Source organism: Phaenicophaeus curvirostris, chromosome 2 (genome assembly GCF_032191515.1).
Source record: "Phaenicophaeus curvirostris isolate KB17595 chromosome 2, BPBGC_Pcur_1.0, whole genome shotgun sequence".
Classification (NCBI taxonomy): Eukaryota; Metazoa; Chordata; class Aves; order Cuculiformes; family Cuculidae; genus Phaenicophaeus; species Phaenicophaeus curvirostris.
The window spans coordinates 121,428,924-121,442,417 of record NC_091393.1 but is presented as its reverse complement, the minus strand read 5'-3'; the positions used below and the strand labels follow the sequence as shown (position 1 = coordinate 121,442,417).

The window sequence follows — 13,494 nt, the reverse complement described above, 5'->3', positions numbered from 1 at the left end:
TGCGCATTTGTTTTTCCGAAAGGACATCAGAATATTAATGCTTTTCCAAAGAAAATAAAGAAATACAGTATTTCTTTTAATAAACATCAGCTAAATAAAGTCTTAAAATCACATGCCTTGGCACAGATGGGGTGTTTGCAGCATAAGGTACAAGTTGTATAATTTCTACTATCTGAAAACTGCTTAAATGAGCTCTACTTCAGCCGTGCCATTTATTCCACACCTGAGGTGAAGTAACTCTGGTCCCTTCTCTGATGTAGAGCCATCGGAGAGCTGACTGCCAGTGCGTTTCTGCAAGTCTGTTTGCTTATATAAAGAACTCATTTCAGCTTCTCCACCCAAGAAATTCATGTTGGTTTTGGATAATCCCTGGGTGATTTTATTCTGTAAAATAAATAAATAAATCTTCCAAACCTGTGACGCAGCCCAGCTCTCGCGTATTTTGGACTATGAGAAGCGCAGCATTTTTGTTGGGGAAACATGAACTGACACAAGACACGGGCAATTTTGTATTTTTCCAAAAGGAAAACAGGATGTGTATTTCAATATAGGATTATGTAGTAGCTGAGCTTTACCTGGCAAGAGTGCAGTGTCAGTCTGTGATGAGAAGAGTTTTGCATGTGGATCGCCAGACCCCACACTCATCCCCCAGTGTGGCTTCTCTAGGAGAAAAGGAAAAATTTTATTAAACAGCTGAAACAAGACTCAGACCTATTTATTAGGTAACTTAATATTAAATTAGAAATCTGAGGTCTTAAATAACTGAATAATTAACTGCTGTTTGTTAAACATAGTTATCTAAATTTGGAAAATGTTGAGACTGAATTAGACTGTGTTTGCTATTATGTTTATTAATTGCATCGCAGCAATGTTCAGCATCTCCTGTAGCAGATTCTGAATTCATGTAGTGAAAAGCAGCTGTTAACCTCATGAAATTGAACAATACAAATAAAATTTTGTTTACTGCTTGGTTTCTGGGGTCTTGCGAACCTTGAGAAGTTCGCTAGAAGATTTATACACCTACTTTACCTCCTTTCCCCTTGTTCTAACCTGGAAATAAGCCGAATCTTTTATTATCACTTATTTTCAAGAACTAAAGCTGTGAATGAAATGTCAAACGTTAAAAGACATGCTGATAAATCACTGGAGATGGTAATGCCTGAGTAAAACAGTATGAAAATGATAGCAAATGTTTGCAAGGGAAAATTGACCTGCTCAACCCAACACATGGTAACATACGTATACTCAACGTAACGTACTTTTTCACTTGTTGCTGATCTAGTGAACTGGGATAAATCTAGTATTCTATATTTTATGTGTTATATATACCCTTACTTAGACTTGTGATGTAGACAGCCTACTTCTGTATGAGGTTAAGCCACTTGTAAATAAGTAAAAAGTAGGAAAGGCAGCTTTTTCTTAAAATAGAAACTTAGTTTAAAAACAGTGTTTTGACTTTAGGCTTTTATTTAGGGTTTCACAAAACAGAACAAGCTTTTTGTTCTTTATTACATGTAGAAAGCCTAATAGGCAAAGTATTACTTCTCATCTAATTTTGCATTCCTTGAGTGTGTTTTAGTAAAACCCTTTTTCATTTAAAGCAAACTGCTGTAAATTTGGCTGGGATATGACCATTAGGATTTTTAGTAGAAAGATTTATTTAACTGAAGAACTTTTTTTGTTGGTCCTACTCCCTCAATGTAAAGTTGAATTGATTTAAGCTGGTCCAATGCCTCGAGTTTGGTGCAGTTCTGAATGAAGGTGATCACAGTGCTAGATGAGGTGCCATGAAGCGTTACGTGTTTCCATAGCCTTCCTTGATTCCCCAGCTACACATAGGCTTCACATCCTGTACATATGATTTATCAGTCTGTATTTATCAGTGGTAAGTTAAAATTAAATTTTTAAGTTTGGTGGTATTTTTTAATTACTAAGTTTGTTTATTTCAGAGTTGTCCAAAGAAGTGGAAGGAAAAAAAACCAAAAAAAAGAGATACTTGAAATTTCTATCACTACAACAAAGGACTTTTTTCTTCTATGTTTCAGACACAGATATTAAGGAGCTAGAGGATGTTTTTGGACTTAACGGACAAGTAGAGCATAAGCTGAACTTCCTCAAGAAGAATGTGTCAAAAGATATAAAGCTGGTGCTGATTGCTCATTCTATTGGTTGCTACATCACACTGGAGATGATGAAGCGGGCATCAGAACTTCAGGTACATTTACCTTATAAAATGGGAGTTATATTACTAGCAAAGCAGTGCACGTTGCTTAGCCTGTGACTATTGGCATGTATTTCCTGTGGAAGCTGTATTCTTATATAAACAAACTTTCAATTGAAGTGAAATAAAAATATTAATGACCAATTCTAATACGTGTAATAAAGTAGTTTCATGTAAAATAAAGCTCCAACTCTGAATTTGGTCCTTTACATGACCTTGTAATATAAGTAATTAATGATGGTCATAAATATATATAAGATTTTTCTTGCCATCTTCTCACCTTTAATTAATTTATAAATAGATCACTAGATACTTGATGATTATATTATGTTACTATACCAAGAATTAAGACTGGTTATGATTTTAATAGTGGCGTCTTATCTCGAGGCAAGCAGATGGCTGACTATACATGGCAAAATGTATGGAAAAGAATAGTAATATAAATTGTGATGAGTACTGCTGTGAAGGGCGTTGTTTCTAATATTACATGTGCATATATCATTGCTTCTGCTACTCGGTCTTGGTTTGTGCAACTTGATGAGAGTAGGAGATTTTACTGCATGTTCTTGTGTATCTGAATATTTTTCTTTGTCACTCTGAAACAATGAGAATGTTGAGGCAGGATCATGTCCTTGCAACCCTGGAAATAGCAGACTATTAATGCTCGGCAGTAACTCACTCTGCTAGCGGATGATGAATGAAAAATACTGAATTAATAGTTCACTCTTGCAAAATCATTGCTTATTCTTTTATATTATAAAATCTTCAGTGGAAGGAAGTGCAAGTGTTAGCACAAAGTCTGCGTTTCCTATACGCATGAGTAGGTTCTTCCACTTCTTCATAACCATTTCCACCGCATGTCTAATTTTTTTTATTTTTAAAGGAAGCAGCAGCTAAAAAGGTGAAACATGCAGTTAACCTGATGTATTTCCATAGGCAAATTTCACTTTGTGACTATAAGCAACAGCATTTTTTAAAGAGAACTTTTATTACTGTTTTTTGAGAGAACTTTTATTACCGTTTTATCTTTTCAAGAGGGAGTGTTCTAGAAATATCATATACAGTAAATTGTCCAAAAATATCAACTCTTCTGTGGTCAACATCTGTACAGTCTTTATTACCGAAATGATTTTATCTGGTTTCAATTATACTAAGAATTGTTGAGTAATTTTTTTACACCTGGCTCACTGGATGCTGGCAGCTTGCTGTTCGTCAATGGTTTGAAATGTTGGTATCTTTGGGACACTCTTAGACTGTGTGGTGCACTGTGTGCATGAAGTTAATATATGACAAGCTACATTTAAGATGCATTTAACAACAGAAAATATTTGTGTAAGCCAGAGTGTTGTGCAACCTTTGGCCCTTTGCCAAAAATAAGTTGACTGTTGGGTTTTATAACATATGATGTGTGATAATAAGAAACTCATGTTTCCATCTCTCCCTTTACTTTTATTGGAATATTTGATTCCCACAAGATTTTGAGCACATATGTGTATTTTAGTAGCTAGATCATTTGATTTAATTTTTGTGTAGTTCTTATATGATATTCTTTTATTGCATGAGTTTGGGGATTGTTCTTAAATTCTCTGCTTTAAGAGCCTTTGATTGCTTACAGTTTATTTTTCTGAGCTAGAGGTTAACGCGTTGTATTTCTTGTTCAAATAATTCAGTAAAAGTTTATATTTGGAGTGTACATTTAGCAGATTTTACTTTTGTTACCTCATTTAAAGCTCTTCTGTAATCTCACCAAATATAGACCAGGTTGTCCCTCTCTTGTACAATGATGAGGGAACCTGATGAACTTGAGCTAGCATGCATAAAAAGATAAAGCACTACCTGCTTATCTCCTTGGTTGCTCTTCAGCTGTCAGTTTTGAATGCTGCTAATTTCTTGGGCCCTTGTGCTCTGCTGGTTAATGAGGTATGGTGTTTTGATTTTTTTTTTCTTAAAACTTCTATGAAATACTGCTTTCTTATTTAATTAAGAGAAGTGAAACAGGAATTGCCAATTTACCTCAGGATAAATCCAATTTTTGACCTCATCTTTATTTTCCTGTTGACTCTCAGGGAGGCTTTTTTTTTCACGTTTTCTTCAGGAGACTCCTTAGCACAAACTTATTCTTAGGTTGATGCCTTCAACTAAGTTGGACTAGTAGAGAAAAGACCACAGAGGTTACATCCATTCTGGGCTTGGCAGACACCCAGAACCATTCCCAGTTGTTAGTTTGGATGCAGGCATCCTGCTTTGGGGTGAGGGAAGTTCAGCCGTGTGGACACAGACCATCCCATGCTGTCCTGCTCAATGACAGGACCGGGGAATAGTTCCTGGCAGCTGCGTTAACTGGTAGACATGTAACTGTGAACACTTCTCAGTTGTTGTAGTGAGCATCAATTCTTAACAAGATTCATCTCTCCGTAGGAAGCGAAGCATCCAATGTTTGTCAGACTGCTAAAGAATTTTTACACTGGGAAGGAAAAAATGCTGATCAGCCTTACTCTGTGGAGATGGAAAAATGCAATAACGTACAGCATACTTGATACTTAGTCTTAACCTCTTAATCTCCTTCACTCTTCATTCAACCAGCAGGACTGAAAAATGAAACTGAGTGACAAATTAATTTTCTCAGTTGTTGGAGCTTGAGCCTAACTCACAAATATGCTACATCCTGCCGGCATGTTCTTCTAAAATACAAATCCTTATTTGGAGGAGATTGTTGTGCTTTGGTGGCAACACTACTGAGTGTTTCCTGAAACGCTCTGATAATTATTTTTTTTAAAAGATTGACACATTTCCTTGCCAATGAAATTCAATCTGTTACAGCATTAGTCTTTCATTTGCAATGATGCTTTTGAAAAGCCGGCACTTTTGTGGTAATAAATTAAAACTTATCAATGAGTGCAACTGTCAAATGGTGTAGACATTGCTGTTCCTGTAAAGCTCATTGAGGAGTAAGAGTTTAAAACCTCTTTATATTATCAATTTAAGCAAATACTGGAATATATGATTCAAACCCGTGCATTACTACTATGTCTCAGTGATACCAAAGAATATTGAATATGAGTAGAATTTGGTTGATTTAATAAATAATAGCTAACAAAACATAAGTTGGGATAGTTGTGTATAAAAATAGTTCATACTTTGGGAATCCTGACACAATTTCTGTGCTCATGTTCATCTGCCCTGTCTTTCCTTCACCATGTTCTCTTCCAGACAGCAGCCTTCTGGTCTGTATTTTTTTTTGAGTAATCTGATGAGTGTAACAGAATAATGGTTCACATTTAATGATTCCACAAATTTATACAGTAGCATAACCATATTTTCATGGTTTTCTCTTGTCTGTATACGAATTGCATTCAGGTCTTTCACTTGCTGAGGTCCTGGTAAAGTATGTAGCTTAGAAGGTTTCTGCAGCATGTCTTATTCTTTTTAAGTTGGTACTGATTTTCACCCATCAAGAGGCTGTCCTCTGAACAAGCTTTCTTAAGTGAAATAAATGTTTCTTCATTGCTGTCTATTCTGAATTATTTTATGATGAATATAATGTTGATGTTATTTACTCCCTTTTATAAATAAATTAAACATGCCTTTCAGGAGGTACCAGGCATTTTTTGTTAACATTTTGAGTTAGTGATATTGGTTGTGTATCCCTGCTGTTGGTTTCTGTCTGTTTAGTCAGTTTCTAATCCATATAAAACTTTTTCTCTTACCTATAATTAGTATTATTGATGCTCACGGGGATTGGATGACCTCAAGGAGAAGCATTTTTATGGAACTTTTTGAATGTAATTGTTTTAGATGATGATCCTACACATGCATGGTAGCTTTATTTCTTTCTCCTTTTTTAAATTTTTCAAAATATTTAGTTAAAAAATTGAAAGAGCTTTCATGTATAAATTATTATTGCTGTTACTTATGATTTTAAAAAAAGCTAGGTATATATTTTATCATTCTTTTATAAATTTAACTGGTAACAGATTAGTTTGCTGTCATTCAAAATTGTTGCATTCTTAGTAATGGGATCTTTATTACCCTTGGTGCTCCCCTAAATGACACACACCTTTAGCACGACATATGTAGTCCTCGTTTTGTGGTTTCATATTTGAACCAAAGGCCATGCTCCATCTGTTGTGAACAGCTTGCTTGATGGCCTACAGGTACACAACAGAATGACAGATGTCACAAGTCTGTTAGCTATTTTTTTTTCCCGCTATTGCCTAGAAATCTGCTTCTTCCTCTTTACCTGCAGCCCTTTGCAACACATCTTAGCGGGAGAAGATGTCTCTGGACATGACCCTTCTCACAATGGGATTTGATTGGGATTTGAAATTTCAGAAAAGCTCCTTTGCCATCCCTTGGCTAGAAGGGTGTTGGTTTTCAGAGTGTAGGAGAGATTACCTGTGTGTATAGAAGTAGTTTGCTTCAAAAGGTGCTAAGGGGCATGGTTTAGTGTTTGATAGGAATGGTTGGACTCGATGATCTGGTGGGTCTCTTCCAACCTGGTTATTCTATGATTCTATGAAAAGAAGCTTTATTCAAACAGTGAAAGGTGGCAATAACTATTTTGCATTGCAGTGTGTCTTTGTATGCAATGTGAAATGCAATGAATATTTGCTTACAGAAGAAATGGAAAAAATTTCTCTTAACAATATGTGAACAGCTATCCATACATACTGTTTTGCAGAATATGTAATTTAAACCAAATTAGCTATTCCTGAATAAGTTGTGTAAAACATTTTAATGCTAAACCAAGTGTCTTTTTCTGATAGAGCTTAATTTTTTTTAAAAAATAGCTTAATATAATGGTTTTGAATGTATTCTAGGTTCATTCTGGGCACTAGAGTTCACACTTGGAGTTATTCAGGAGTATTTCTGTGTTTAGATATTCCTTACACTGGCTTTAATTTATCAAATCTATTGGTCAGCATCAATTCTCTAAGTTACTGACAGAAATAATCCTCTTTTTGAAATACAGTTTCCCAAAGACAGAAATAGATAGTGAACAAATAACTTTTTGCTGCTTTACATGCTCTCTTATAGAACTAAGCTCATCTCACATCTTTTGAAGAGGACAATGAAACTGCCTAGAGTAAAAAAATAGCTGGAAGATTTCTGAAGAGAGGTGATGTCATCTCTCATGTAGAGGATTATACTTTGTAGACCTGTGTGCCAGGGTGCAGTGTAACCAATAGCACAGTGCAATCATAAATAAATGCCTTTGATTTGTGCAGCCTTGGTTTGATTTGTCCTTGCTGAGAACTGTTTGCTTTTGGTTCCTTAATGGATTGCAGTGATGTGTGGAATATGGATATGTAGTAATGCCTGGCAGTAGGGGTCATGATCTGGAGAAACAGAATGTAGAAATGGGTTTTTTTTAATATTAATTTCATATTACTTGCAGGCCTAAATGATAAAATGCAAAAAATCCCCATAAAAATTAAATGGGTAAAAGACTTAAAGTAACACAAGCCTAATGACAATATTTGCAATATTATTATGCAGGAAAAAAAATAGTTGGCTATACTTAGCAGACCTTACAAGGGATTTGGTACACAATTCAAATAAACACCTGTCTTGTGAAGGTAGCTGTGAATTTCTAGGTCATGATCTAAAACTAAACTGAGGCTGATGTATTTTTCTTCTTCTTCAGTTCATCTGTCTGGAAAAATGAGCTGCATATTAAAAAACCAAGCAAACAGCATTGGGCTGGTATACACCCACCTTCCTCCCTCTTTAAGTGTTGACGGAGCAAAATAACAAAGACTACCATAGTTTTGCACAGATTTAATCATGAGTCTTAAATTCAGCTGCTGACGGTGATGCATGTGTTAACTTTATGGATGTTTTAAGTTGGTTACTGAATACGACTGTTTCTATATTATGTATATTTTTGGCACTTCTCTCTATCAGTTATTGTTAGATAGATAGATAGATAGATAGATAGATAGATAGATAGATAGATAGATAGATAGATAGATAACAAGTCTTTGGGAGCAGATACACAATGGACAGGTGGTCTGAGCCAGCAATTAGATTAAAATTTGCTTTAGTTGACAGCATATACATTGTAGGGTCTGTATAATCCACCTTGCAACAGATGACAGAACTCTGATGAGCATGTTCTCTCAGTGACGCCTCGGGCAATATCAGTAAATGTAGCGGAGTAGCCAGTAAAGCAACTGGTGCAAATTTTGGGCATATGGAAACATTGTTCAACTGTCTTATTTGGTAAAAGTGAGAAGTAAAGCAGATGTTTTATTGGACATGACCAAATAAAATAAATAAGATACCATACCTTTGAAAAATGGGGGAAGTTTCTACAAAGGTTTTTGAGAGGTTTTTTTTAAAGAAAGGAAAAAAATGAAAACAACCTTGATACGAAAACCTAAGACAAATGTAAAACCTTCTCTGTTAATGGCTATAAACCAGAGAGGGGCACATTTAGACTGGATGTAAGGAGGAATTTCTTCATGATGAGAGTGGTGAGGCACTGGCACACGTTGCCTGGGGAAGCTGTGGCTGCCCCATCCCTGGAGGGGTTCATGGCCAGGTTGGATGGGCCTTGGGCAGCTTGGTCTAATGTCCCTGTCCATGGCAAGGGGGGTTGGAACTAGATGATCTTTAAGGTCTCTTCCAACCCAAACAATTCTGTGATTCTTTGATTCTATGATTCTCCTTGGTGTGGGGGGTTGCAAAGCAAAGAGCAATAATGGGTGAGTTCATGGTAAACAAAGATTTGTTAGAGTAATGCTGACTTTTGACTGAATCACTCATAAAAGGCCACCAGGCTGAATTTAAAAGCTCATCGAAACTTCAAAATACCATCAGTGGAAGGCTGGTTGTAGCAGGGTTGAGAGTGTCAGTTCACCCAAGAGACCACTAGTGCCAGTTGTTTTTGCTGGCTTGATGACAGACCTTCTAATCCTAACAGTCCAAGTTATATTCTTTTCTACCTCCCCACACCAAAAAAAAGCTTTAAAATGTAAAATGTAAGAAAATGCAGCAGTCAACAGGCAGATGGGATTTTTTTGTATAACCCTCACTGGATGCCAGCTTTGTGAACGGGAGCAGACTCCGCTCCACGTGCTGCATAGATCTGCCTGACATTACTCTTTCCTTCACAAACAACCCACCTCATAATTTAGAGGACAAAAGAATGTGAAATATCTCAAGGATACAAAAAATTTTAGGAAAGTTAAAATGTCATGAGAAATAAACTGTTGAAGGTGATATTCTCAGAGTTAAAAATGCCTGAGGGCAAATATTTTGAGGTTTTTTTGCTTTCTCCAGGGGGGTGGCATGCATCCTTCTCCACATTAAGAATATAATTTCTGTGATGAAAAATTGGCTTAAAAGCCAAAGTGTATAAACTATCAATTACGCCAGTTATAAGAAAGCCTGAGGAAGAAGTGGGAAAATGAATTCCCAAGACTTTTTCAGGAAAATCATATTTTTTCGTAATGTTCACTGAAACTTCAAGTTTTGTCACCTTCTTTGACATGTTTGGTTTGCTGCTCAGTTGAATATAGAAACCATATGAAAATCGAGATTTTGGTCTGATGATTGAAAGTAGGAAATGTGAGAACAATAATTTTGATTTCAAGAGACTTCAGTTTTTTAAAAGTGTTGTGTTTATTTCGCTACTAATGAAACATCCAATTTCTTTTCAGATGTATGTGGTCAGAATTCAAATAAACCTATAAAAATTATTTTTTCTAGGAAGTTAACAGATGTTAAAGTAGCCAAATGTACAAAGAGAAAAGGAAGAAAAATAAACTGAAAACCAGAATCTGTGATCATTCATCAAGAATCCAAAGTAAAACATGAAAATGAAGAGGAAATGAAGAACTAAAAATAAAAGGATGGCTAGAATCGTAAATGGCAGAATAACAGGATTTATTAAGTACTGTGGCTTTTTATGAATTTGTTCATAAAATCCTGTTATTTTGGATCTCCAAAAATTTGGATTCATATTGTAATAACTAAATTAAATGATTCTATAAAAATGAGGGAATCATAAACATATAACGAGAAGTGAATTTCAAAAACAATTAGGATTTATAGCTCAGGTTTTCAAAAGAGCTCAACACCCTTTTGAAGGCCAAATTTCCCAAAGCACTTTTTATGCTGAATGGTGAGACCTTCTGAAATTCTGGCTGCAGATGAGTATGTATAGTACTTGATATCAGAGATCGCTTTTTAGAGAGTTGGACCAAACCATCAAAATTCGGTATCAAGATATATAACACACAGCTTAATTTTTTTTTCCTACTGCAATTAATATGCTTTTACAGAAGGCAATAGAGATAGAAATCAGCAGGTTTCATGCTAATTTAAATCTGAGTAGAGAAAAGGAGAAAGTCAATTAGGGCATTAAAGAATTGTTTGTGAAGGAGCATGTGAAGAGACGTTATGGAATTCTTGGACATAGACTTTGCAAAAATGTCATTAAACTTTGAGCATGGGTATAACCCCGGTAACCAATATCTGTTCCTGGAAGCTGGATATTAAAATGTAATTTTGCTGGCAATCTGGAGCCCTCAGCAAAGAAGCTGAACCACTTCATCAGTCCATGCCTCTCATTGCACATGCTACAGTTACTCTAGCAGTTGGGGAGGACTTGGCTTGGATCTCCATGATGATTTTAAGCTGAAAGAGGGGAGATTTAGGTTAGATATGAGAAAGACATTTTTTCCTGTGAGGGTGGTGAGGCACTGGCCCATATTGCCCAGAGAAGACATGGATGCCCCATCCCTGGAGGTGTTCAAGGCCAGGTTGGTGAGTCTTTGAGCAACCTGATGTAGTGGAAGGTGTCCCTGCCAGTGGAATTGGAATTGGATGATCTTTGAAGTCTCTTCCGACCCAGACCATTCTATGATTCTAGTTAGGTTACTTAGAATGGACACCGTTGTAATTAAAAATATTTGCTACCCTGCCATGTTAGTTTGTTCTCCATGGTTTACAGTGAAGTCTAGGGATGCTTACTTTAGAGTCGAAAAATGTATTCCTCTGTATTAGCTTATATTCTGAAAATGGTACATCCAGTTTGAAGAGTTCACTACAAGAGTGAAAGGAATTGGAAAGAGACATATACTTTATACAAAGAAGGTATAAGATCTCTGAGCTTAGATTGCATAATCACTACATTTAGGGCATTTCTAATATACTATTAAGTAATGAGAATTTTATTTTCCCTTTCTTTTTAGGATTTCTGGTTTTAGTAATATCTTTCACAGAAAGGGTCGTTGGGCACTGGAACAGGCTGCCCAGGGAAGGGGTTGATTCACCTTCCCTGGAGGTGTTTAAGGGACGGGTGGACGAGGTGCTAAGGGGCATGGTTTAGTGTTTGATAGGAATGGTTGGACTCGATGATCCGGTGGGTCTCTTCCAACCTGGTTATTCTATGATTCTATGATTCTATGATTTAGGGGAATTTTTGCCAATGCCATGATGGATCTTTTCAGATACCTTATGATCTGTTGAGTGACTGTAGACCTATGTTTAGAGAAGTAAAACAAGCCCTAGATTTTTTTCTTAAGAATCACCTTCTGTGCTGTTACAACTGAGGTTATCTTCAAAATTAAATGTAATAGAAATCCACTTCCTTTTCCATTTCTTTCAATATATAAGTATCTGAAATGCTTGGTATTTGTTGTTTGGATACAAGTCTACTTAACTGTGACAGTTTGGAAGAAAAATCTTTGGAGTTTCTCCTTTCATGTGAAATTCAGTTTAAAGTATACATTTAAGTGGAAGTCCAGGTACCATAAATCTATTTAATAAACTTGTTACCTTTGGAGTTCTGTAAGAAAGTTCAGTTAGTGTTAATGAAAATATGCTTCTAATGACTTTGTTACAACATTTCTGGTCACTGGAAAATTGTAAGAGCATTCCACTCCATTTCAAATTCCAAACTGAAGCATAATTCTCTATAAGGAAAAGAATTCACTAAGTCCTAATTGTTCTTGAAAACATTAAATTTTAAGATAGCAGTGTGACTGCTGTAAGTGTATTTTACTGAAATAAGAGGTACAAAACCCAGTTCTCAATAAATATAATTTGAATTGTGAGCTTTAATTGCAGCTGGCAAAGTTCAGACTTATTATCTGGCATTGGCAATTGAAAGGTATTCTTCAAATTCTTGTTCTCAGTTGCACTAAAACCCTTCCTACCTGATGACCAGTTTTATTTGTGTGATAAATTAGGTATGATAATTTTGCTCTTTTAGCAGATTCCTTCCTGTATTCCATTTGTCATAATAATTAAGGCTAGAAGCAGTCTGTAGTGTTGCAAAGAAAGGAATTCTGTATTTTTCCCTTACTATTAAGAACACTTACAGTTCTGGTAAAGTCAGTGCAAGGTTGGAAAAAAAAATGAGCTGACTGACAATTCTCACTGCCTTGGTTTTTTTGTCTTCTTCTGATACCCTGTCAGACTTCGGGGTGTAAGTTCTATCTTGAATCTCAAATATTCTGTGTTTCTTTCTTTCACAAAAATATAAAGTTCAGCTTTGTGTTCTAGTTCTTCTCAGTGCAAAGTTCCTGGCTCACTCATCCTTGTGTTTTTCACTGGTATCACAAGTCAGATCCTGTTCTACTCTTCTTCCTCCAGAGTACACCATTAAATAAGCCACTTAGAATAGTTAAAATGGTCATGGAATAAACTACTTCTGACATAAAATGTCAGCTCAGCTTTTCTTATCTGTCTGCTAACCCTCCTAGGCTGTGGTTTGGGTTGATTGGATGCCGTTTTGAGGGCTGACTGGAAGGAGTGTATTTCACCAGTAAGGGTGAAATACAGCCCTTCAAAACATCTTAAGTGGAACACTTAAAAATAGAAGTCCAAGGATCTTGAGGCGCTGATGGAAAATCATGGCCTTCCTTTTTCATCAGTAAAATGAGATTATAATTGTACGGCTGCTTTCTCATTCACCTTGTTCAACCACTTTTCCTTAAGCTGAATGGATTGTCCTTGAGATTTATGGGTAGGTATGGCTGAACGCTGATGACTGTGAAAGCAGTTGGTTCAAGGCAGCAGAAAACCTGTTTTCTTTTTCTTGAGCAATGTCTCCACTTTAAAGGCATATTAGTGGTTCATCATAAGTGGTAAGTGTTTCAGATCGTGTCTACAAGGATCACATTTACCAGTCCGTGTACCATAAAGGTACCTGCAGATGCAATGCAGTCATCTCATGGGAGTGCTACACTGAAAAAAAAAATCCCACCCTGTACTTCCAAAATGGAAACGGAAAGAATTTCTCCTGGAAAGTGGCAGCT

At 36.1% G+C, this 13,494-nt stretch overlaps 1 protein-coding gene across 2 annotated transcripts in view; it reads left to right on the top strand.

Moving 5' to 3' along the window:
- Positions 1–13,494, top strand: part of LDAH (lipid droplet associated hydrolase) — a 102,283-nt gene that overhangs the window by 37,737 nt on the left and 51,052 nt on the right. For both annotated transcript variants that reach the window (XM_069850721.1, XM_069850722.1), the window contains exon 4: positions 2,046–2,215. In XM_069850721.1, coding sequence (XP_069706822.1) covers positions 2,046–2,215 — 170 coding nt within the window. The remainder of the gene's footprint in view (positions 1–2,045; positions 2,216–13,494) is intronic.